Source organism: Pseudoliparis swirei, chromosome 19 (genome assembly GCF_029220125.1).
Source record: "Pseudoliparis swirei isolate HS2019 ecotype Mariana Trench chromosome 19, NWPU_hadal_v1, whole genome shotgun sequence".
Classification (NCBI taxonomy): domain Eukaryota; kingdom Metazoa; phylum Chordata; class Actinopteri; order Perciformes; family Liparidae; genus Pseudoliparis; species Pseudoliparis swirei.
In genome coordinates this window covers 13211889-13237463 of record NC_079406.1, presented here as the reverse complement: position 1 = coordinate 13237463, position 25575 = coordinate 13211889, and the positions used below count along the sequence as shown (strand labels likewise).

The 25575-nt window shown below is 44.9% G+C and overlaps 1 protein-coding gene across 2 annotated transcripts in view; it reads left to right on the top strand.

Annotated features, from left to right (window-relative positions):
• LOC130209279 (A disintegrin and metalloproteinase with thrombospondin motifs 2-like) overlaps window positions 1-25575 on the top strand; it is a 135333-nt gene that overhangs the window by 33594 nt on the left and 76164 nt on the right. For both annotated transcript variants that reach the window (XM_056438843.1, XM_056438842.1), the window contains one exon: window positions 24959-25136. In XM_056438843.1, coding sequence (XP_056294818.1) covers window positions 24959-25136 — 178 coding nt within the window. The remainder of the gene's footprint in view (window positions 1-24958; window positions 25137-25575) is intronic.

The following is a 25575-nucleotide window of genomic DNA, read 5'->3' as shown; positions in this document are numbered from 1 at the left end:
GGGCTGGTCAGCTCTGCAAAGTTCGGGATGAACCGCCTGTAATAGCCCGCCAGCCCCAAAAACTGCCTCACCTCTTTTTTAGTCTTGGGCCGCGGGCAGGCTGCGATGGCGGCGGTCTTGTCCACCTGAGGGCGCACCTGCCCGGCGCCCAAGTGGTACCCCAGATACCGTACCTCCCTCCGTCCAACTGCACACTTCCCCGGGTTGGCCGTAAGCCCCGCCTGCCTCAGGGACTCCAGTACCGCGCCCACCCGCTGCATATGCTCCGCCCAGGTGGTGCTGTGTATGATCACATCATCCAGGTAGGCGGCAGCATATGCCGCGTGCGGACGCAGCACCCGGTCCATGAGGCGTTGAAAGGTGGCCGGGGCCCCGAACAACCCAAAGGGAAGCGTGGTGAATTGGTATAACCCAAATGGAGTGGAGAAGGCCGTTTTTTCCTTAGACTCTGGCGACAGAGGAATCTGCCAGTAGCCCTTGGTTAAATCCAGTGTCGTAAAGAAACACGCAGTGCCCAGTCGGTCCAGGAGCTCGTCGACCCGGGGCATTGGGTAAGCATCGAACCGTGACACATCGTTCACCCTGCGATAGTCCACGCAGAACCGAATAGACCCATCCTTCTTGACCACAAGAACAATGGGGCTACACCAGGCACTGTGGGACTCTTCTATTACCCCCATCTCCAGCATTGCCGCTAATTCCCGCTGAACCACCTTTCTCTTGTGTTCAGGTAACCTGTAGGGTCGTAACCGCACCGCCACGCCCGGAGGAGTCTCAATCTGGTGCTCTATGAGGTTTGTGCGTCCTGGAAGGAGAGAAAACACATCAGCAAACTGTTTTTGCAACCGGGCAATGTCTGTTTTCTGGGTCCCGGAGAGACTGTCTTCACAAAGGAGCGAGGCCGGATTGGTGGATTTTGGGACCTCAGGCCCCAGCTCCTCTCTCTCAGATACCGAGGACACCAGAGAAACAGACTCCGCCTCCCTCCATGCTTTTAGGAGGTTGAGGTGGTAAATCTGTGTAGCTCCGCCCCTATCAGAACGCACCACCTCATAGTCAACATCCCCCACTCGCCGTGTGACCACAAAGGGCCCTTGCCACTTGGCGAGGAGTTTAGAGCTGGAAGAAGGAAGCAATACAAGTACCTTCTCTCCCGGTGTGAATTGTCTCAGCCTGGCACCTCTGTTGTACAGCCGCTGCTGACGCTCCTGGGCCTGGAGCAAATTCTCACGTGACAGCTGACCCAGGGTGTGGAGTTTTGCTCGCAGGTCCAGGACGTGTTGGATCTCGTTTTTACTGGTGCTCGGCCCCTCCTCCCAGTTTTCTTTAATGAGGTCGAGCACCCCCCGCGGAGTCCTGCCGAACAAAAGTTCAAAGGGAGAAAATCCCGTGGAGGCCTGGGGAACCTCCCGTACTGCAAACAACAGAGCGTCAAGCCATTTATCCCAATTACGTTCATCGTCATTAATAAATTTACGGATCATGGACTTCAAAGTTTTATTCAGACGCTCCACCAGACCGTCGGTCTGTGGGTGGTACACAGTGGTCCGAATAGACTTGATGCCCAGTAACCCGTAAAGTTTTCTCAGTGTTCTTGACATGAACTGGGTGCCCTGGTCCGTCAGAATCTCTTTCGGGATTCCGACTCGGGAGATGATCTGAAACAGCGCCTGCGCGACACTCTTTGCAGAAATGTTGCGCAAGGGCACCGCCTCCGGGTATCGTGTTGCGTAATCCACGAAGACTAACACAAAGCGATATCCGCGTGCACTCCGGTGAAATGGCCCGATGAGGTCCATAGCAATTCGCTCAAATGGAACCTCCATTAATGGCAGAGGGCGCAAAGGTGCCCTCGGAATGGCCGGAGGGTTTACCAATTGACAGTCCGGGCAGGACGCACACCAACGGCGCACATCCGCCCGGATGCCCGCCAATAGAATCGGGTCATTATCCGGTCCAGAGTTTTATCATATCCCATGTGACCAGCCATCGGGTTATAGTGAGCCGCCTGGAAAACCATTTCCCGGCGGCTCTTCGGCACCAGCAACTGGGTGCTTTCCTGCCCTGTGTGAGTGTCACGGCTCACTCTGTACAGTCTGTCCCTGATCAATGTGAAGTGCGGATAGGTCTGCGCTGCGTCAGGGCGCACCAGCTGACCATCAATTCGTATCACTTGGTCAAAGGCTGAGCGTAGAGTATCATCCCGAGACTGTTCGAGTGGAAAATCTTCCATGGAGTGAAACTCGGGAGCCGGAGGAGTCGCCATAGGAGGCTCCCCCGGTTCCCCCTCCCCGTCTGCAGTGTCGGACAACCTCGCGTCACCGCTGAGCACGGCGCACACCCCGCATGACCCTGTCTGCCGTGAACGCACCCCCGCAGCCTTCCCCATTAACTTGTCAAACCCCGCCAAGCGATTTCCAAGAATAAGAGGTGCGTAAGGCGGGAGCTAACCGCAACCTTCACGTTATGCTTTTTCCCCCCGTATCTAATCTCCGCTGACACTATGGGATACTCGTGAATGTCCCCATGCACACACCTTATCTTCACCCACAATGCCTCCACCAATGCCCCTGGTCGAACCAGGCTCTGGTGGATCATAGACTGTGTACAGCCGGAATCCACCATTGCCTGATGTATAGGATTCTTACCGGTACGCGGTATGTCGCTCCCGGACCTGGGGAGGGTGTTGGAGAGCCGGCAACCCGGATCACCTGGCCCACCTCCATCAGCGGACACTCCCGCCGGATGTGTCCGGGCTGTCTGCACCTCCAACACACCTGCCCTGGTGTTTGAGGGACTACCTGTGGGTTGGGAAGGGTGCCGGTGTTCGCTGGGGCCTGTATGGGTCGCGTCGGTCTGTCCGGAGCCAGTGAGCTGTCGCTGTCCACCTGCCCGCCGGGGTGCACCGCCAGGTGATCCTCCGCCCGTGCAATGGCGGCCTCCAGCGACGTGGGGCCGTGACAGCGGACCCACTCTGCTGTTCCGGTCGGCAGCCCCTCCACGAACTGCTCCATAACGACCTTCTCCACCGCCGCCTGCGCCCCTCCGGAGTTCCCGGGCTGTAGCCATCTGGTGGCGGCGTCCTTCAGCTGGTGCGCGTAGGCAAACGGCCGGTCCTTGGGTCCCAGCGTTGCCTCCCGGAACCTCCGCTGGTGGTCCTGCGGAGTCAGCCCCAGCCGATCGATGACAGCTTTACGCACGGCTGCGTAATCGCGCCGCGCTGTCGGGGCCAGCGACAGCGCCGCTGTCTGCGCCTCCCCGGTGAGAAGAGGCAGTAGACGGACCGCCCACTCCCCCGCCGGCCAGCCACACGCCTCCGCCGTCACCTCAAATGTCTCCAGAAATGATTGGACGTCGTCTGCCGTTGTCATCTTTGCGACCTCCACCCCCGCCAAGGGTGGAGGGTTTGGTGGAGCCGCAGCTGTCCGGGCGGCGAGCCGCTCCAGGGCTCCCGTCTGCCTCTCTGCCTGGGCCAGGAGTGCCCCCAATAATTGCCGGTTCCCCTCTGCCTGGTCCCGCTGTATAGCTGCCATCCCCTCCAGCATCTGACCCAGCGCCATCAACAGCTGGGTCGGCAGATCGGAGTGTTGCTGGCTGCTCTCCATGTGCTTTCAAAAAAAAAAATCTTTTTTTTTTTTTTCCAAGAAAGGGCTTCACGTTTGGCTCCAGTGTGACAAGTTGCTAGCCGTCACCAGTAGGTTCTCCCTATACGCATCATGAAAGGAGTCGTCGGGGGGGATATTTGGCAATATCTTTTATTTGGCAAGACCACAGACCGCGTCTCTGCTCAGCACTCTCCCTCGTCTTCCGTCCATCCAGCTCCTTTAAAGACCAAGCCTCACAGATACCCAAAACACAGATTGTCATCAGCTGGACTAATTACCCATCAGACCAGCTGATGACAATCAGACACCGTTCCCTGAACCACACCCCCGCTCCACCCACTCTGCAGCCGAGCCTACACACCCCCCACGGCCACAACACTGTACAGACACAAACAATCCACAGACGTAAACAGATGTGAGTCATAAGCTCTCGGTAGGAATCTTTTATAGTGGCTTTGGTCCTATCTACTAATCCGTCCCTCCCACATAGATGCTGTTCTGGGGATGTCTTTGTACGAGTGGTGTGTGTGTGCGTGCGTGTGTGTGTGTGTGTGTGTGTGTATGTGTGTGTGTGTGTGTGTGTGGGAGCAAGTGTCTCTGGGAAATATCTAGGGAGCTGATGGATAAAACAGGCTCTTTTAAGAGCCCCAGTTCTGCGTTTAACCTGCCAAAGATTCACACTAAAATAAAAAAGAGGAGAAGAACATGGAGGAGATGAAGAGCTGGTTGTGGCTGAGAGAGATATGCATCTGTCATATCCGCCTTCCCTCTTTGACTCTTGCTGGGTTTAGATGACCGTCAGACGCTTTCACATCAAGTAGCTCAAACGACTTGAAAGACACATTTCTCTCTCTGTCCAGCCGTGTTTCCAGCCGTGTGTTTCCAGCCGTGTGTTTCCAGCCGTGTGTTTCCAGCAGTGTGTTTCCAGCAGTGTGTTTCCAGCAGTGTGTTTCCAGCCGTGTGTTTCCAGCAGTGTGTTTCCAGCAGTGTGTTTCCAGCAGTGTGTTTCCAGCAGTGTGTTTCCAGCAGTGTGTTTCCAGCAGTGTGTTTCCAGCAGTGTGTTTCCAGCAGTGTGTTTCCAGCAGTGTGTTTCCAGCAGTGTGTTTCCAGCCGTGTGTTTCCAGCAGTGTGTTTCCAGCCGTGTGTTTCCAGCAGTGTGTTTCCAGCAGTGTGTTTCCAGCAGTGTGTTTCCAGCCGTGTGTTTCCAGCACTGTGTTTCCAGCAGTGTTTCAGCCGTGTGTTTCCAGCAGTGTGTTTCCAGCCGTGTGTTTCCAGCAGTGTGTTTCCAGCAGTGTGTTTCCAGCCGTGTGTTTCCAGCAGTGTGTTTCCAGCAGTGTGTTTCCAGCAGTGTGTTTCCAGCCGTGTGTTTCCAGCACTGTGTTTCCAGCAGTGTGTTTCCAGCCGTGTGTTTCCAGCAGTGTGTTTCCAGCCGTGTGTTTCCAGCAGTGTGTTTCCAGCCGTGTGTTTCCAGCAGTGTGTTTCCAGCCGTGTGTTTCCAGCAGTGTGTTTCCAGCCGTGTGTTTCCAGCAGTGTGTTTCCAGCAGTGTGTTTCCAGCCGTGTGTTTCCAGCAGTGTGTTTCCAGCAGTGTGTTTCCAGCCGTGTGTTTCCAGCAGTGTGTTTCCAACAGTGTGTTTAGAGCCGTGTGTTTCCAGCAGTGTTGCTGCAGCGCTAAACAATAAGTGCAAATAGTCAAACCTCCAGAGATGTAGTTAGAAGTTTAGCTGAAATCCACTTGACTGCAGTCACTCTGTGCTCATGAGGAAACTATTGTGATGTTAATTTAAATACGGCTATCCGTCAAAAAATGGCATAACACCTCATGACAGTTTTTGGAAGCAGGATACTTTACATTGGAAACACTGTTAAAATATATCAAATTAAAGCTTTTGCTGGAGCTTTACATGGCCTTCTTCAACAGATGGAAGTTTCCGTTGACTTAAGTGCATAAGTTTAGTCACATGATAACAAGTCATAAGAGCCTATCGCATCAACATCTGCACATAGCACCATACTGAGGAAGGCTGTGGGATCTGTCCAGGTTTGGAAAAAGGAAGTAAACTTTACTTTGTATGAGCGTATTTCACAAGGTTTTTAATATGTTTTGCACTGTATGAGTTTGTAAAAGTGTTGCTGTTGTTAAGAGCCGACCCCATTCACTTAGATTTCTCAGATTCTTCATTCACTGCAAGGACAGTAAGAAAAAAACAAGGATTCAAGGAAAAACAGGGCGAGTAATTGATATTCAAAAGGTCATTGTGGAGTGTCACATAAAACACGAAACAAATAAGAATCAAAACATAATTTGTCAAAACCAATTTGACTGGTTTGCACTGGTTCTGTTAATTTGTGGTTCCTCTGGGCAACTTAGCCTTCGCCTTTTTTTGAATATCTTCAGACATTCAACATTTCTTGATAGTTTTCAGTAAGCTAAAATTCAGAAAGACCTTTTCACTTTTTATTATTTTGCAGTAGTTTACAGTTTATATAAAAGTGACCACCCTTGTGTGTGAACTTCCTGGTACGGCGCTGACCTCAGCACATCCCCTTTTATCTGCCAACAGGATAACGTTCAGACGGTGTGTCTCAACACATTCTCCTTTAAGAGTTGTATCACTATTTCTCACTCATATTTTCACATGTGCCACTCTTTTTGGGCCACTTCAAACCAAATCTCTCCACCTGCATGTGTGTATGGTTCTGTTAGACGCTTGTCCTGCATTTATTAGAGTAATGTCCAAGTCTGTCTGGTGTGTTTTTGCTAATTAAAGCGGAATTATTGATAATGTATTAAATTATTCAGGGGGGATAATTAGATATAGAAGCAATGGTAAACCCAGGTATAACTGCACAACATAAAAAGAGAATGCAAATGGAGAGCGAGGAGGGTACGGGATGGCCTTTATTCTTTTGGATCGTTGCCAGCCCCCTCTCTCGCTCTCTGTGCCTCCCCCATCCTGTTTCATTCCCTTTCCTCCATGTTTATGTCATTCACATAACTCTGTTGCCTGATGTCTCTGTCCTTGACTCTGCAGTGTTCATCTCTCTCTCAGTTTCACCTCGTCTTCTGTTCCTCCTTCCGTCATCCTATCCCCCCTCACTCCGTTTCCTCCTCCCTTACCTCCTCGTTCTCGCCTCTACCTGCTCTTTTCTCCTCTCTCCTGTGCTGCACCCATGAGACTTTTCTTCTCCCTGTTGCTATGACATTAGCTCGCTGTAGCAGTGTCAGGCTCGTCTTGAGGGATGAGACTAAAGAGCTAAGTCTTGCTCTTTTCATTAATTACTCCTCCCTCTCTTTCTCCTCGCCTCCCTCCCTCCTCCCAGCCATGTTCCCCTGTATATCACACCCTGCCTTACTCGCCCTCCCTTTATTTTCTGTCTCATCCATATGCCTCTTTGTCTCTCCCTCTGTCTCCACCTGTCTCTACCTATGTTCATCCGTGCATCCCCTCCCTCGTGTTCTCTTTGTCTCTCTGTCTTCATCTGGCAAAAAGAGGAGGAGGAGACTGAAGGGACATAACATCACACCCACATCCTTTTTATGAAATTGTTTAGATCATATGGGAGCGTACAGTACTCCACCCATTTGCCTCTCATCGTCTTCCTCTTTTTTTGCCGTGGATCCATATAAAGCGATGCTTCTGGTTGTAAATGTGTCGCTCCATGCAGCTCAGCGCACACATGCACAAGGTGTGTGTGTGTGTTTGTATGTCTGCTTCTGTGTGTTGGCCTAGGCTTGACCTTGATTACAACGTTGACGGTGAGGCTCCTCATTAGTGCTGGACTGGAGGAAACAGTTGGGTAATGAGGGAGCAGTATTGTCCTTAGGCACACAAACACACATGCGCACACACACACACACACACACACACACACACAGATGCCAATGCACCACTTTGTATTAGTGCTTGCATGCACCTGCTGACACCTGCGCTTATGCAAGATCTGATACATAAGCCTCATGCACACACACACACACACACACACACACAGACACACACACACACTCCTTCTGAGTACATCTCAGTCTCATGGCCCCCCACTCAGTTGTCTCGCCTCACCTTCTGTTTAGTGTTTTTTCTCTCCCACACACATTCTGCCTCTTCCCCCCATCTCTGTCTTCCTCTCTCTGTTCTGCCCACCAGGCAGACCTCAGACCTCCTGCCCACTGAGCTCCGACGGGCCCGGAGCATCACAGTGGTGCCCTCTGGTGGTAGCGCTCAAACATCAGAGGGAAATGCCTTGACATCTCCACACGGAATTCCATTCACAAAATGTCTCAGTCTAAATCGAAACATGAAAGTTGTGATGCAAACGTTATTACATTTGTCAATCTTGATTGATTTCACAGAAAAACTATACTTTTATTCAAACTTATATAGTTAATTACTGTATACATGCAGAAAAGCCTATTGTCGCTAAATGAATAGCAACCCAATTACAGTGTAGCCCAACATGTTTCCATCTCACCTCAAGATGTCACTGTGATTAGTTTTCCCTCACTCGTGTTTTTATCTCAATACTAATTAGTTTTTAAATCAGCCTCAATAGTACCTTGTTCACACTTAAAACATTTGAGATCACAATATGCACAACTATATTTTTACTGCTGTCCCACGCTGCATTCTGCAGGATTTAGTCTTCATTACTTTTACTTAAAGGGATACTTTGGGTATTTTGAAGTGGGTTTGTTTGGGGTACTAATCCCCATACAAAAAGGCTCACCTAAAAAAATCTATATTTGTGGATGTGCAGTCTTTATTTCACCACTGCAGTCAAACGGTCCTTTCCAATGAGGAACAGACATGAAAGTGAATCCTATTGACGGATGTTTTTTAAACCATCAGACTTACAATATGGATAAGTTTCAGTTTCAGCTTTTCTTTTTTTAGTTGAGTCTTTTTTTAAAGCTTTTGCTGCCGTCCACTGCAGTATATGACTTTGCTCCCATGTCCCATCTACTCCAGCTAACACACTGACGATGAATGACAACCTCAGACAACTCCACTTCAAAAGCCCTGAACAATCCCTTGAAATGGGAACTACTGTTTGTCTATTTTCATAATTCAGACTTACATTTCTGATTTATAACTTTGAGAAAAAGTAGCTCTTGTTCACACATATTGATTTAAATTCCCTGGAATATGGAAATAACATGTTGGAATTCTTAATTTAGGTGGAGTTCTGCTTAAAGTGTTCATGTGTTCAGTACTTTTATCATTCCTATAGAGCATTTATTGTTTTTTACACATTTCTTATGAATGTAGCATTCTGAGCCCATTTTCTGCTAAATTGATTGTTTCAAAAGATACTAACCATTCTGAGCTGTAATACTGCTGCCGTTGTAAACTATATGTGCCATGGAAAGCTTGACAAGCATAGCAACAGTAACTAAGGGTGGTGGGGCTTAGCGAACGGTCAATTCCTCTTTGAATTTATGCCAGATGTGTGCACATACATTTAAATGCAGCGTGATGATGAGACTATTTGGGCAGCGGTGTATTATTAACTGTGTAATAATACCTTCTGCGTTATACTTTTTCTACAACTGACCAGTTTTTCCCTTCACACACAGATTATGTCGGCTGGATAGACAGCCACCCGGGACAATGCATACTCAAAGTTACCCTGCGTAGACGCAAACTTAACTGTACAAAAAGAATAAAGGTCGAGACTAAAAAAGAAAAATAGAGAATAACTTACTGGAAAACAAAGAGGCTCTGTGGTCCTTGTGGCCTTGGTTCACTGACCCCTCCATTGATTGCCCCAAATGGCTCCAATATGCTTCACCCACCAGCCGCCTGCATCCACTCCGGTATATATAGTTGACGCGCTTTCGTCCTTGCACTTTCGTGGAGAGAGTCATCATTGTTTGGCTAAAGAAGCACTGACAGGGTTTTAAGAGTCTCTTTTTGCATGTTATGTAACAGGAAGTAAGTACTTATGATGGATATGCTATTGAAACTGCTGTTTGGGTTAGTTTAAGGTTTTTAGAAACATAATGATGGAGGAGCTCTTACATTTAATTTACTACATATCAGTTTGAATGCTTGAGTACAGCAGGATGTGTTAAATGAAGGGGTAAAACAATACAATGTGTATACATTTATAAACGCTTAGGCTGTATAGGGCAATGATTCGTAAAAAAACTGACGAATGATAACAATTTTTTATTAAAACTTGTTGTTTCCTGTAATATAATTATTTCCATTATTGTGACTGCTCCAACATTATTGAAACAACATGTTTCGATGTTGATGCCTGGGGTGCTCACTAACCAAAGCGAAAGTTCTCCTTGATACTGCCTCCTCCCCCGATCAGCACGTTACCACACGCCACACACACAGTGGTGTATCCAGCGCGACACTGGATTTCATACCTGGGATTCTTGGAATACTAGTCGGAGGCCTTGGTTTTCCCCTTACTGTTGGTAAGATGGATACCTTTATGTACAGAGATAACAGATCTTAGCTTTTGCAGCTCTGAGGACACTTTAATGCTGGTGATTTTCCTCTAGTAATATTCAGTGTGTTCAGAAGAATCAAGGTGCATGTGGATGGGATGTTTGTAGTAGCAGATGTGTATATGTGTGTGAACTGAGAAAGCTCTCTCTTCTCCCTGTCTCTTCTACTGCATTCTCCCTTCGCCCTTCTCCCTATATCCAACAAGAATCTGATTAATTCTCACAATGTTCCCACTTTGATTGCTCCCCTCAGAAGGAGTGCAACCAGAGCCGTCGACAGAGCAAGATAGGGAGGTCTTAGGATCCAGAAGTAGACAAGGGGCTCTCTGCCTCACACACTGCCTTCATGCATATCCACTTCAACAGAGTTTTGACAGATTCCAGTGGAAAGGGGAGTAATGTGGAAAGAAAAGAAGCAGGAAGCAATAAAACAGGTTAGGAAAGAGGAGGGAGATTAAAGAGGGATTGGTTTAGGAGAAAATCTATCATGCCATACAGATGGATGATAGAAAATAGTTTTTAAAAAAAACATGAAATAAAATGGTATACCTCTCATCTATCACACAAAGTTTAAGATGTGATTTGCAACAAAAAGCAACACAAACAAATTGAAGGATAAGATATAAATATCAAGTTTAAAAAAAGTGAATTATGGGATAAATGAGCTCCAGTGAGTTCCAGTCTGCCAGCAGATTGTCCCACAGTGCAAGCTCTATCTGCAAAGGTGTGGTCACATTATGGCTGAAGGGGGAACGTTGACATTTTTCAACCTGGACCCTATTGTTCACGTTTTTGTGTCTGATAAATGAAGACGAAAAACAATAAACCAGCAGTATGTAATCGTTCGGGGCAACACCTTTATGCTGGTAAATCTATGTCCACTAAAAGTGCTTTTTTTTCACTGACCAGCTGGGGTTGTAATCATAAGAGTCTGACAACATTGTGGAAAAGACCCGACAGATAGATAAAGTGTGTTTCTTACCTTTCGCTTGATCCGTTCTGTATGTTATGGTGTGTCTCGCTTTGGAATTCTTGTTCTGAAATCCTGTGTTGCCTCCACATTGTCAAAATCAGCTCAACCTTCAGCCATGACATTGAACATGTGTTAGATAACACTGAGCTACGCTTTCTGTACTCCAACACACAAACCTCTGAAAACACACCTCTCCAACTGTCACCCACATTTCCACCTTTCCTTTCGGCAACAAGTTACTTGAAACACAATAAAGCTATAGGTAAAGAAATACATTTATTTTTTTCTCTGGATAATGTTGTCAGACACTATCAATCTGTCAGTGGCGAAAACAAGCACTTTTGTAGACATACATTGACTGTGAGGAATTGCCCCGAGCGAATACATTGCAGGCTGTTCAGCGGCTACTGGCTGCAGGGCTTTTGGTCAATACAAGACCAATTTCATAAATTCTCCCCATTGGTCACCTACACACAAAAACATCGGGTCCAGATTGAAAAATACCAATGGTACCTTTAAGCCAGAATTACCCTCTTCGAGACAGCGTTTAGGCTCATGAGAAACACATTGGAAAGGTAGAGCTGTAAAAGTTGCAATAAATCATACATCATAGCATACGTGCCAAAATAATGACCTTTGTTAGGTAGGTGTTTTTTAACGTCTTACATAAAGTTTGAGGGGAGGTGCAAATCTAAACCTGCAGAGAGTGCTAGCTTTTGTTATGTTATCCAAATATTAAAAAGATGGCTTCTAAATGGCACTCAAAACATCTGTCACATCACATCTTCATCAGGTAATCAGGAGTTTGGGATTTTTTTCAACATATTTCATGGGCTCTCGAGTTGCAGGGCCTGGATAACAGATCAGACAACATATGGATGTAATGCCTATATTTGAAGGCCTCGTGGTGACTTCTTGTTTGTGGCAACTTAAATTAATTGTGTAAGCAATTATTTCAATGATCTTTGCGATGGAATAAGACAGTTTAATAGCTGTCACTACACGATCTCTCACTGTGTGGACCTCGTATCACTTGGAAGAACACAGTGTATGGGCGCATGGTGACACCAGTGCTTATAGAAAGACACATGTTGATTTTATACCACTATGGTGCAGCAGGGAGCCACTAGTCACACAGTCTTACCATCACACGTGACTTTAATCACCACATGCAGAGAGAATAAATCGAGAAGTATTCAGCAGTGGTCAAAGAGCTAGAACAGCACAGAGGATCTATTAGATTAGACCCTGATGTCTGTAAGTCTCCAACAGAGAAGAAATATGACCAGACAGAGCAGAACGAACTGGCTGTACAGAAACGGCTTGTTCTAATATCAAAATGTGCATTTTCTTCAGGCCGATATATATATATATGTATATATAATCCTGGTTGCTTATTTCTGCAGCTTTACATCAAAAGTTACACTTCCCCACCAACACACACCTGCGTATCATGCTCTGCTTATGAAGCTTGGGTTATTACAAAATCAACAGACAAGTCCGTCCAATCCTGCGATCTCTCGTGGTGGCCTCAAGAGACTTCCGTTTGCATTGTGAGTAGTGAGTGCACAAGCATGCCTTACATGTGCATGCGCATGCCTTACATGTGCATGCGCATGCCTTACATGTGCATGTGCATGCCTTACATGTGCATGCGCATGCCTTACATGTGCATGCGCATGCCTTACATGTGCATGCTTGTTTCTTTGCCCACATGTGGGGTCAAAAGGCTGGAGAGCAGTGGGCAGCTCCCAGTTATAGCAAACGTTTGATTGGCTCTCATTGCTGCTCTGACACAATTTGATTGGCTGTCAGGTCCAGCAGTCAGCGCATTCTAGCAGGTAGGGGAGGGTCTTCCCTCTGCTCTGTTGCTAGGTTACAGGTATACCCAATAGATGTGGAGATATATAGATAGAGTGGAGATAAGTATGGGTGTGGATCTGAGTGTGAATCTGTCTGTCTGTGTGTGTGTGTGTGTGTGTGTGTGTGTGTGTGTGTGTGTGTGTGTGTGTGTGTGTGTGTGTGTGTGTGTGTGTGTGTGTAATTGTCAGAATCAGGGAGGGATCGGCAAGACTGAGGGTCAGTCGGAGGGATGGAAGAGTGAGACAGAAGAGGAGTGACAAGTGAGAGACACAGAGGGATTTTTTAAAGTGAGAAGAACAATTCAAATTTATTGTGTTTTAAATCAGACACTTCTTTATACAGACAAACATAATTTAGCCACGTTTGAAACCCCAAAGTGACAGTTTATTCAACAAATTGAAATGGATGTAATATGCAGAGATATGAAAACGCCAGATTCTTAATTTTAAAATGTTTGTAGGCTACAAAACCTAAAATACCTCAACATCATGATCTGTCCACTGTATTCCTCTCAATGTACAGGTGGAGGGATGTAGTTGTGACTGGCTAGCAGATCCCAGGCCTGTGGTTGGTTTATAATTCATTAAAGTGTCGTCGTATTAATCAAAGACTGCTTTAGACAACACTGCTCTGAGAACAGCTGTTCTGCTGCACTTAGATTGCAATCATAGAGCGGTCAGTCGCCACTAATCGGGGTCATTTATCAATCCGGAAGACCACACACACAAATGTGAACGCACAGAAATACACTCACACACACACACACACACACACACACACTGATCGATGGCAGAGCTAGACCGGTAAGAGGGATTGATGGGCACTTAGCTAGTGCTATTTACGTGTGTGTGTGTGTGTGTGTGTGTGTGTGCGTGTAAGTGTGTGTTAGTCTGCTTGTAGTCAACATGTATTTCGGACAATCATTTTTGTTGCAATGCACATGATGGGTTAAATATTGCATTGCAGCACATGGGAGTGGTTGACAGTGACTAATATCATTTGGCCCGTTTTTAGGAGAAGAGAAAAAAACAGATAACATTCAGGCTTTAATCATAAAAATACTTAATCAGGTCTGTGCTTGGGGAGGGTTGTTAAGAGTTCTCATGGCTTTTCTTTTCTATGTGTACATATCAAGTTTAGTTTCTCTTTTCTTTCTTTTTTTAACCCACCTCTTAACAGGTGTGTACGATGAGTCTGCACGATGACCTGGTATCCAAAAAGCACTGTTCTCTGTGAAGGTTTGCAGAGATGTTTGTGTGAATCGATTCCGAAATGTACAATAATATTAATGTCTACCTGAGCAGAGCATGAAGGCCCAGTCGTCACCATTTTGAGAAGCAATAGAAATGCTCCTTCTCTAGTAGAGAGCACCTTTAAGTTTGTATTGAATCAAGTTACTGAATGTTAATACTGTGGCACAACCAGGAACTAAGAAGAAGTCAAACCCCAGTGTTCTGTAATTGTGTCTGTCCATGGCCTGTGTCTGTTGGAATGTGCCTTGCAGAAATCATTGTCTATCCCTAATGCTGCAATGTGAATGCAGGTCTTGTTTTGTCAGGATCCTGAATGTGTTTATTATGGAGATCCATTATTCCCCAATTTACACAAGATAAAATGAGGATTTCCAAGACTTAAACAAACATTTCCTCAGAGATTGTCTTTGTTGCTCTGCCCCAGGGTCTGTTTGGAGTTCTGAGCTTTCCTTAATGGCATTTTGGCATTGTTGGGGATGCTGTAAATGTAACACAACATCAGCCACCCTGAACCTTCCTCTGGGGTTGGGTAAAGTTGGATACAACAATATATCAGCTTGATGTTTCACAGCCCCTGCAAGCAAATTGCCACCTCCATAGAAAGTATACAGGCCCTCTGCTGATACCTGAGCCACACAGTAGAGACCGAGTGTGGATGCCTCTGATGATTGGATCTTGTAAACATTCCCTCCACTTCTCCTTATTCCTCCATGGTGGTCACGCCAAGAACATTTGGCTGTCTGAGAAAGCTGTCAGACTGCTTTAGAGAAAAAGAACGAAAGAGTGAGACAGAAAGGACAGGGAGGGAAGGGACCGTTGCTTTAATTCAGTACTGACTTGATTATGAAGTAAATCACTCTCTAATTCATAAGTTCTCTCAAGTATTTTTCCTTGAAGTTGTTTCCATCTGTTGATCCAACATTCCTTTAAGTCTTTTCCTCGAAACCATTCTTGTTTCCACTGCTTTAGTTTTATTTTATTCTCTCTAATCTTCTACTCCTGTTAATTCTCATCTTTCAAAGTCTCGAATATTTAGCTACCACTTACTGGTTATCACACATATCTTGTAACCGCTCTATATTTCCTTTATTTTCCCCTCACTTGCACTGCTGATTCATAATCTCAGTTTGGACAGACAACAGAGGGATGGAGTTTTTGTCTTGATGAATAACAACAGAAATGGGGAGCGAGAGAAAGCCAGAGACAGGATACTGAGGCAGCCTCCTTCTCAAACTGTCTGTCTGGCTGGCACTCTCTCTGTCTGTCCGCCAGACTGTCAGCGACTGTGTTTATGTGTGTGTCAACGCTCTCGCTCTGAACCAAAATTTCCACAGATCATGCGGTGAGGCTTGCCAGATTTGGCTTACTCCTGCTATTCTTAGGCCCGTGCCATCCAGAGTCTAAATACTATGACCCGTGCTCTGTTGTCTTTTGTCTGTCTTCTTTTTCCAACAGCTGGCCATGTCTTTACTTCCACACATTTAGAGCGCCTCTTTCCCTCAGTATTATCAGAAATGGAAAGAGACGGATAAAGGGAGGGTAAGGGGAAAAAATGAGGGGAGAAACAAAAAGAGAGATGGAAAGAAAAAGAGGGAAGCACAGAGCGGATAATATGGCAGCAAGGAGGGAATATGAGGATGGAAACACAGAACTGGTTGACCAAAGGGTATCATTGGGGTGTGACTACAAGTAGGAAGATTTTCCTGGAGATAACGGGCTAAAGGCTCACAGTGGTGTTGTGGGGAACTCACAGAAGGCCTTTCCTGTTTTCTTCTTCTTTTGATTGTGGCATTTTTACAGTTTATTTTTTATTTGGAGGGGTCACAGCCACTTCATGAGTACAGCCTGGAGAGTTAAAACCCCAAATGACCCTGACTTTGTGTGTGTATCTGTGTGTGTGTGTGTGTGTGTGTGTGTGTGTGTGTGTGTGTGTATGTGTGTGCGTGTGCGTCTGTGTGTGTGAGGGAGAGATCCAGTATTAAAAAGATTAGCACAATACTTTAAATGAAGCGTTCCTTTGTGCGAGAAAGCACAGAGTAAGAAATATGTTCATATTTATAATTCAGAGAGAGTGAGTGAGTGACTGTGAGAGAGAGAGAGAGAGAGAGAGAGAGAGAGTAGTTTAGTTGACATAAAAAATAGGTAAAAGATGAACAATTTGCAAATGAGGTGGAGAAAGCAAGGAAAGAGAAATAGATATTCTGTGTCATATCGAGCATCTCAGCTCTTTTAACGATAGCAAAGCGGAAATGCTGCAATCAGAGAATTCTTGAATAGAATATTCATCTATTCATCTCTCTCTCTTTCTCTCTCTGTCTCTCTCTCTCTCAATTCAATTCAATTCAGTAAAATTCAATTTGACTTTAAAGTTTCTAAAAACAACGTGGCCACAGCATTAAGACACAAAAAAAGACACAATAGGTTAAGCAGGGAAATTAACACAACAATAACACAACATTACAATTGTAATATAATAATTATTCATTGATGGGTCGTTAAATTCTTTTAATTCTGGGATTACAGAGTTGTTTTCATTTACATAGTCATTTTTGGAGCCATCAAAGACTGCCTGTTGCACTTAATTTAGTCCGGGGTCGGGTCGCGGAGGCAGCAGACCCAGCCGGCTGACCCAGACTTCCCTCTCACCCGCAAGATTTTCCAGCTCATTCTGGGGGATCCTGAGGTGTTCCCAAGCCGACTGGGAGATATAATCCCTCCAGCCTGTCCTGGGTCTTCCCCGGGGTCTCCTCCCAGTTAGACATGCCTGGAAAACCTCTAAAGGGAGGCGTCTAGGAGGCATCCAAATCAGATGCCCGAACCACCTCAACTGACTCCTTTCGACGCGAAGAGAAGTAACTCCAAGCTCCCTCCTGATGACTGAGCTCCCTACTCTATCTCTAAGGCTGAGGCCGGCCACCCTTCGGAGGAAATTCATTTTGGCCGCTTGTATCCGCGACCTTGTTCTTTCGGTCACGACCCAAAGTTTGTGACCATAGGCGAGGGTTGGAACAGAGGCCGACCAGTAAATTGAGAGCTTTGCCTTTCAGCTCAGCTTCCTCTTCACCAAGACGATCCTGTCTTCCTGCTGCAGCCGCACCGATCCGCCTGTCGATCTCCCGCTCCATCTTACCCTCACTCGTGAACAAGACCCCAAGATACGTGAACTCCTTTGCTTGGGCCTTATTGATCTCCATATTAATTCATGTCACTCACTTTGCCACTTTAAAATACATTCCTAAACATTAATACAACTTTTGACCAATAGAAGTAAGAGTGAACAAACTCTGATGCACACTTCCAGAAAAACTGACATCATGAGGACTCCAATACTCTGTGTAGATTCTAGGGCCGCATTCATACATAGTCAAACATATCTTTGTTTTGAAAATGCCTTTCATGGAGACTTCCTAGAAAACGGCATGAGGCTCAGGGGAGGGGTATGCCATTTTTGGTCCCCACGGTGACACGAGTCCCCATGGGTCTATTTGCACTCAGGTAAAAGTCCCCACCGGGGTAGAAGTACAAGAACACACACACATACTGACAGTATCTGTGAGCATTTACATGCATATGTGTGAGTGTGTTTGAGCAACTGACAGTAGAAAAAGACATGAAGAGGTTTATGTTTAACAAGGCCTCCCTTCTTTCATGTGTTTATGTTTGACATATTTTGTTTGCCACATCCAATTTATTCTCCTCCTTGTTTCATATCCCTGATTAACATAACATTGGGTAATCACCTCGCTGTTCAGAACATTAATCAAATAATAGTTCACTTAATATATCGGTGTAAACACATTACCTTAACTGCAGTTCTCTCCCTTTACCTGTTCCCTCTGCTCTCTAACTGTTCTACTGCCAGAGTAAAGCAGCACAGTGCCAAGCGGAGTTGCACGTGTCTTCATACAGCTCCAATGAATGTTTTGAATAGCTTTGCTTCATGCCGCCTTCATACATTTTACATATATCTATATTTTTGTCAGAGCAATATTCATAATCCAAACACAAAACGTGGATTTCTCAGAGATTAGCGGGGGAGCATAAAGGTACAATTTAATATTTACGCTGACGCGTCCTCTTAATCCTTCTCTCTGAAGTGTGTCTAATTTGTCAAATCAGCTTTACTTTTGTACGGGCCTGCTTCTCTTATGACTCAAAGGGTGAATGAATTGACGGCTTGCACAGTATGAGTGAGTCACTATCAAAGCTATGCATGGATGTGTGTGTGTGTGTTTATGTTTGTGCTCGTGTGACAACCTGTAGATGTGTGTGTGCAACTGTGTGTGAAGGTAGTCAGCAGCAGCAGGGTTATGAATCAGATCAAACACACACATAGTGACTCTAGATCAGACGCACTCACACAAACACACACACACACATACACACAAGCATACACACTTACACACACACTCACTCACTCTCACACACTGCTTGTGGTGGACTGAGCTGAAGTGCCCTGACCGGGTGTGACTTTGATCTTTACCACAACATCCGCTCCTCCACTCCAACTGCTGCTCGTCGATCTCACGTGGCTCTCAGGACACTTACCCAGGACTTGAGTTAGTCCTTTCAGATCCTCTAATAGAGCTCACAGTGCCTTCAAACACAGAGGATCCTCCTGTTGTAACTGGACTCTGTGTGTAGGAGCCAGATCTGGCTGTCGGCCTCAGAGGGAGGGTTGTGGTTCGTGTCACCATCTCAATGGCCGAGACAGGAATAAAGAGTTGTGAGCGTGTGTGCATGCTTTCTTTGATACTGAGCCATATTTGGATATTTGGTGCAGGTTGCTGATTCAGCAAATGTTGTCTCTTCTTTAATCTTAATCTTGATGATAAATTAAACTGATGTAATTTGCATAATTGTTCCTTGTGAAGGAAATCTACTCAAAGAATGGTTTAATTAAATTGATTGAAATAAGAACCAAAATACATCAAATGACTCAACAGTAAGACGTCTTTCTAGCTTTGCTTGTTCATTTGAGTCTTTGCTAAGCAGCAACATTCAGCATTTTGACAACATGTACAACGAAGCATGTGTTTTCAGTTACTGTCTATCTTATATATATATATATATATATATATATATATATATATATATAACTATGTATAGTCAGTAACTGAAACAAGTAACACTAGTTACCAAAACTAAGCCTGATGTTGAACTGTGTTTTTTATGCCTTGGTTCACTAAGCAGGTGAATTCCAGTACATGTTTAAGTAATGCAAACGTGACGCTCACTACCAATAGTCCAGACCATGTTGACCGAGCTTTTAAGACATGACAAAGCATCTCCTGTTATGAGGTCAAAGGCATGAGGGGTTATGGGTGGGAAAGGGCTGGGGGAGGGTGGTGAAATTGGTGGTGAATGGGATTGAAAGGGTCAGTTAATATCATCCATAACAGCATATTTAAACTTAGTCCTGGTAGTATCTAACCACCACAGAAGAGCAGAGGTAAAAGGAGGTTTGTTTGTTTGTTGCTTTAAGTGTTGACTACATGTCAAAACATTGACGCGTCCTACCAGAAAATAAAATGCATATATGATCGACATAAGGTTCATTATTTAGGTTATTTAAGATTATTAGGGTTTACTTTTTCCTCGTCGATTTCAAACTGTTTTTTTTCTTCACTTTATTCAGGATTGTCTGAAAAATAAATCTATCGATAAAATGAAATAAGATTTAGTTATTTCAAATAATACCCATACTTGCTGATGGAAATTTTATATTGGACATGTTCTAATGTATTTCAGCATCTTAATAATTCATAATTATATTATTCATAATTTCTTGAAATCTCAGTCTAAATTTGGCACCATTGGCATTCAATTAGAAAACTTGTGTTTATTTAGCTACTAACAAGCAATGCTTCCATCACCATGTTGTTTCCAGTATGTTGCCTCCGCTATATGCATAGGATCAGATTGTGCAGTTACAAGGAGACACAGACCCAGTTACAGCTAATATATTAAAGAAATCTATATGAACTCCAGGCTCAGCCATGACGTGTTCAGTTAAATGTGCACCGACACTTCCGGTGTGTGTGATGTCAACATATTTTATGATCAATGAAGTTAATGATGAGATGCAGAAGGCAACTGTTTCAGATTTAAGTGTCTCATGAGAGGAGTGAAGCTAATAAACTACATTTTAACATGTCAAACCTAATAAAACCTTGTCAGGCTCATCACCCAAAGGAGCACAATGAATGTACTGTTGTAAGAGAACAGCAGCGAGCAGCTGATGCCACGGCAATCCCTGAACGAGTCATCGAGTAATGCTAAATAACAATTAAAGGAAAGTTATAGCAGCAGATGAAAAATCAAGAGGTTCTATCAGTTCGTTTCACCTTGACCCGACCGGTTGAACTTGCGTGGCCACACTAATATTATTATTATGAAAGTAATTTAATTCGGGCTGTCAGCGTTAACGCGTTAATCTATGCGATTAATTTGGCCGCGTTAACGCACTAAAATATTTTAACGCAATTAACGTAACTTTGTTTACTTCCGGTGTTCGTTGAAGTTTTTACACTCAAACCGAGTGTCAAACCGCGACAGTACGGTTTAACACTGTTTCCGTTTTTAAAACAATTATTTCTCCGCGAAAATAAGGAGCAGAAATCAGTTTAAACTCGTGGATGAATCAGTCGGGTTTCCTCCTGCTCCTCCTTCCTCCCGTCTCCCCCTCTGATACACAGAGGAACGGAGGGGCGACGTGTCGGGTGACGCCGCGCGGAAAGAACGCGACACACGAAACCTTCAACGTGATTGGTCAATCCGTTTGTCTGTCAACATTTTGGGAAAAAACAACCAACACTCAGTTAATCACAAAGGCCCTCCCACCTCACAGGTGAGGCTCATTAGCAGCCTGTCAGTCAGAGAGCAGAGAATACGGCACCAGGACAACTGAGCCTCATTGAATAGAGCTGAGATTGTTCTGGAATGTTTGATGTAGAACACGGGGGGATGTGTCATATGCAAACGCCTTTAAAAGGTGAATTTAATTTTTTTTGTAAAATGTATAAAATGAGCCCAGCCTCCAGAGGGTGAACGTGACATATGTGAATGTCAGTCAGTTTACCAAGGCCACTGGTTCTGCTGTTGTTCAATGTTAAAGATGACAGGACCAATGGGGTCTCAATATACTTCTTTTTTTGTACTAATCTGATGTTTCACTGAAAAAACAATTTATCATCCACAATATTAAATACCTCGCTGGCACTTTATAGGTAGGAGCCTCTTTGAAAACACAGCTCTGTGTGAAGTTTGGTCTTTAAAAAGAAAGAACTTTTAATTTTTAACTTTTAATTGCAATTAATCGCGATTAATGAATTTCAAAATGTGCGATTAATTAGTTAAATTTTTTTAATCGATTGACAGCCCTAAATTTAATACAAGAAGCGGTCTTTGACCCTGGAGACCGCTGTTTGTGGGAAACAAGAAGTCAACGTTGCTTTATTCCCGGATTTAAGTGACTTCACTTGCAGAGTTATTTGAAAACAAACCACAATCTTTTTCTGAACCTAACCAAGTAGTTTAGTTGCCAAAATATAACCATTTTGTTTTCGTGGAGACAGAAGTTTATTTATAAAGGTTATATGCAAGTGGAAATTGAAATCATGGTCCGATAGACATCTACTGAATTTTTGTATAATAAATAAAAAGCATACACCCACTGCTGAGATCAGTGGAGCTCATCCTTTACAGTGATGTCCTTGGAGGATACATTTCCATAATTCAGTTTCAGAAATAAGTCATCAGAATATTTTCACTGTTCAAAGTAATAGGTACAAATTACAACATGTAGGTTCAGTCATTCTTCAAGGTTCATCCTTGATATTATCCTCTTACAGTATTGGTTTGGCACTGCAGGATAAAGCTTGACTGATGTTGCCCAGATGCTGTCACCGCGGCGCCTGGAGCTATGAAAAATCGTGCGTGACTTGACAGTCGATGGGAAAATAACGAGCTCAATTTAGGGTCCGTCTTAAAAATGCATGCAAAAATAGTTTTATCACAGTAGTAAGCGTTCACAGCAGTTTGACTGTTTAAAAAAAAAAAGATGGTGTTAAACTACAGCTCCTTTTTTCTTTGTTTGAGTATTTCAGGTACATTTACTCCACTCCGACCAGATCATTTTGCTTTACAGCCGTTCCAACAATGGGTCGTCACGGTTGACCTTTGCATGCAGCTTATCTCCACGTGGCCCTTAACCCTACCCTGTCTTTGAATAACCCAACGGGTGTTGCCACATTCAGGCTGCTGGTGTAATGCCGATGAATGTGAATTACTCCCAGTAGTTCTGGACACAGTGTTTGGACAAGCCTCCCTGTAATCCCCTCGACTGGGACTTGGCTGCCCCTGCTTTAGAGGAGATGAAGACAATGCGTGCAGGCGCTTTGATGCTTTATACACTTTGGCTTTTTCAAAGCAGTCGTCCAGTTCTTCTGCTCCCTTGCACCTCCCTCTCTCTCACTAACCCTCCGCCCCCACAATGCCGGCTGCGATCGATCCAACCATGTCTCCCAGTCCCACACGTCATCTTTTGTCTTTGACACGGCTCTCCTCTCTCCGCTGCTTGGTATTCTGGAGTGGAAATGCATGCACCATCGCAGATCCATCAGCTCCGATCGGAATGCCGCACCACGGCTCGGGGAAATGGAGGGATGAGAAGGGTGGAGGCAGAAAGAGGGAGAGAGGCGGGGAGGGAGGTGGTGTGAGAGGGCAGGTCAGTTGCATGTCGACATCCTTCCCGGACCAAAGCCTCAGGCTGGTGGGGGGCAAACAGATGGAGAGGAGTGGCAGAGGACGAGAAGAAAGAAAATGAGCACCTTTTTATTTCTGAGGAGACACTTTTGTTAATATCCATTTCCTTTCAAATCAGCGTCTCCGAGGAATTCAAGAAGCACACAAGCTATTGTACTAGATTTCCCTTAGAGCTCAATAAGTAGTAAGGGAAAGGGAAAGAATAGATTTTAGAGCCAGAGTGCTTTCATACATTAAAACCTCTTCTGTGTTAAGTTTAGGCTCCATGTAGGTACTGACGTAAGTGAAGACTTTAAGGATAAAGATGTGTTCAGCTCCCTCCTTTCATGACTGCGCCTCCCACAGTGGGTGCCCGTTAGTCAAAGGACTAACACACATTTTATATTGTTTTTTCTGTTCTCTTCACATGAAGCTATATGTTATTTATAGGTGGTTGAGACGGCTCAATTCACTGCAACAGAAAGAAAACAAATGCAAATATGACAAATGAATGATAAAACATGTTGCCCAGTAAAGAGAAAGAACACACACAAATAACATTGAACTTCAAAAGAATAAACATGTGGAGTAGAGCTACAGAGAAAGGACAGACAGGCAAGAGGTGGAGGTTCTGCGTGGGAGACGGAGCAATATTATAATTACAATAGGTCAATAAAGTACATAGCATAAATAGTCAGTGTAGTAACTAAGAGTGCTTCATGTTCTGTGCTTCTGTACACATGGCATCTATTGCACCTGTCCATCCTGGAGAGGGATCCTCCTCTGTTGCTCTCCTGAAGGTTTTTTCCTTTTTTTCCCCGTGAAGGGTTGTTTGAAAGTTTTTCCTGTGAGGTTCTGGGACAGGGATGTCTATGTGTACAGATTGTAAAGCCCTCTGAGGCAAATTTGTAATTTGTGAGAATGGGCTATACAAAATAAACTGAATTGAATTTAATGTTTATTCTCTCAAAAACCTCTTTGTCGTCTCTGTCTGAAAATAATATAATCTTTTTAAATGTGTTACAATGATTTCCCCCTTTAAATATATTCTGTATATTTTCATCCAACCCTGCAATACGTTTGTAGAGTTTAACTTTACCTCTGTCTCTATGGAATCCATATTATTTTAGCCTGTGGGTTAAATGTGATGACAGATGTAATCGGTTCATATCGACACATTCCTTCGCATTTTCATTCACCATCAGCTCACTTTTCTTTACTTAACTCACTCATCATCCTTCCTTCCCTTGTCAGAGCGGAGGGAGAAGCAGACAAGCGCTGATCGCATCGATGTTGCCTCTCTTCATTTATCGCTCTCTTTCTTTTGCGCTCTTCCTCTCCAAAGCCTCTCCATCCTCTCTGTGCGTTCTCCCCCATGACTTTCCTCTACAGCAGTGCGTTGCCTTGGTAATTACCAGTTGTCTTAAACAGACAGATGGAATAAGAGAGAATGACGGGCAATTTTCCCACTGCCTGTTTTCCCCATTTACGTGCAGGCAACTCCTGTTTTGTGTATGTGTTGTGTTTGCACGCTTCTTATCCTCTCACCATCTCTTTCACAGTCTCTTCCCTCTCTTCCCTGCTTGCACTCTCTCCCTGTGAGTTTGCGTTTGTGCACTGTGTTTCTGTGAATATGTGTGTGCGTGCATGTGCGCGTGCATGTGTGTGTCTGTGTGTGTGTGTGTGTGTGTGTGTGTGTGTAAGGTGGTCATGGGGAATTACCTGACAGAATGTGTTAGTCCAGGATGGTAGTGGGACTGTTTCATCTCCTGCTGTGTGTGGGCCTTTTCAGATGCCAGATGTCACTCTGGACCGGTGCCCCAGGAGGGATCACTGCTGTCCCGTCTTCTTCTCTTTCCTCCCAGCATGCCCCTGACACAGCAAGGGAGTCAAGAAAATGTCTTCCAGAACTGTCAGGGCAAGAGAATATGTGAAGGGCGGATGACCAGGCAGGAGCAGAAGCTCTGTGTTTTGTGTCGCTATGCATCAACATGATGTCAGAGTTCACTTACAAGTATTCATGTCATCCTCCTAATTTTCGTCCCCACTCTCTTCCAGGCTGGAATGATCAGGATGGAGCAGGAGGAGTTTTTTATCGAGCCGGTGGAGAGGGGTGACGGAGTGAGAGAAGAGGAAGAGGAAGAAGGAGGAGGAGGGCGGACGCACGTCGTCTATCGCTCCTCCGCCGTAAAGAAAGCGCCCATCAGCCCGACGGCGAGAGACTACCCCTCAAGAGGTCAGTCTGCGGCTGCCTGAGCCACTCTCCATTTTTACACACCCTTCACTGAATGCTGCACTCTTCAGCTCTGCACTTTATTCAACTTATTCATCTTCCTGACATGTGGAAATAATTATGACACTAACTGCAAGATTAAATGGTTCATCCTGAATGTGAAACCGACAAGACTTTTTTCGATCACTGATGTTCATCTGCAACCCGACACAGACCACACTCCCCTGAAATGAACTAGTATCTCACCTGCTCGTATAATCAAACATTCAAAGACAGCGAGCCGCAGCGTGAGCACACCCGACTGACAAAAAGTTTACACCTGCACACACTCAATCGCATCCTCCTGTCACTGCACTCATTCTGCAGTGAGAGAGGTGCGACATATGAATATGCACGTGTTTGATTGGTAAGGTTACACCCTGCGTATCTTTTAGAGAGTCAG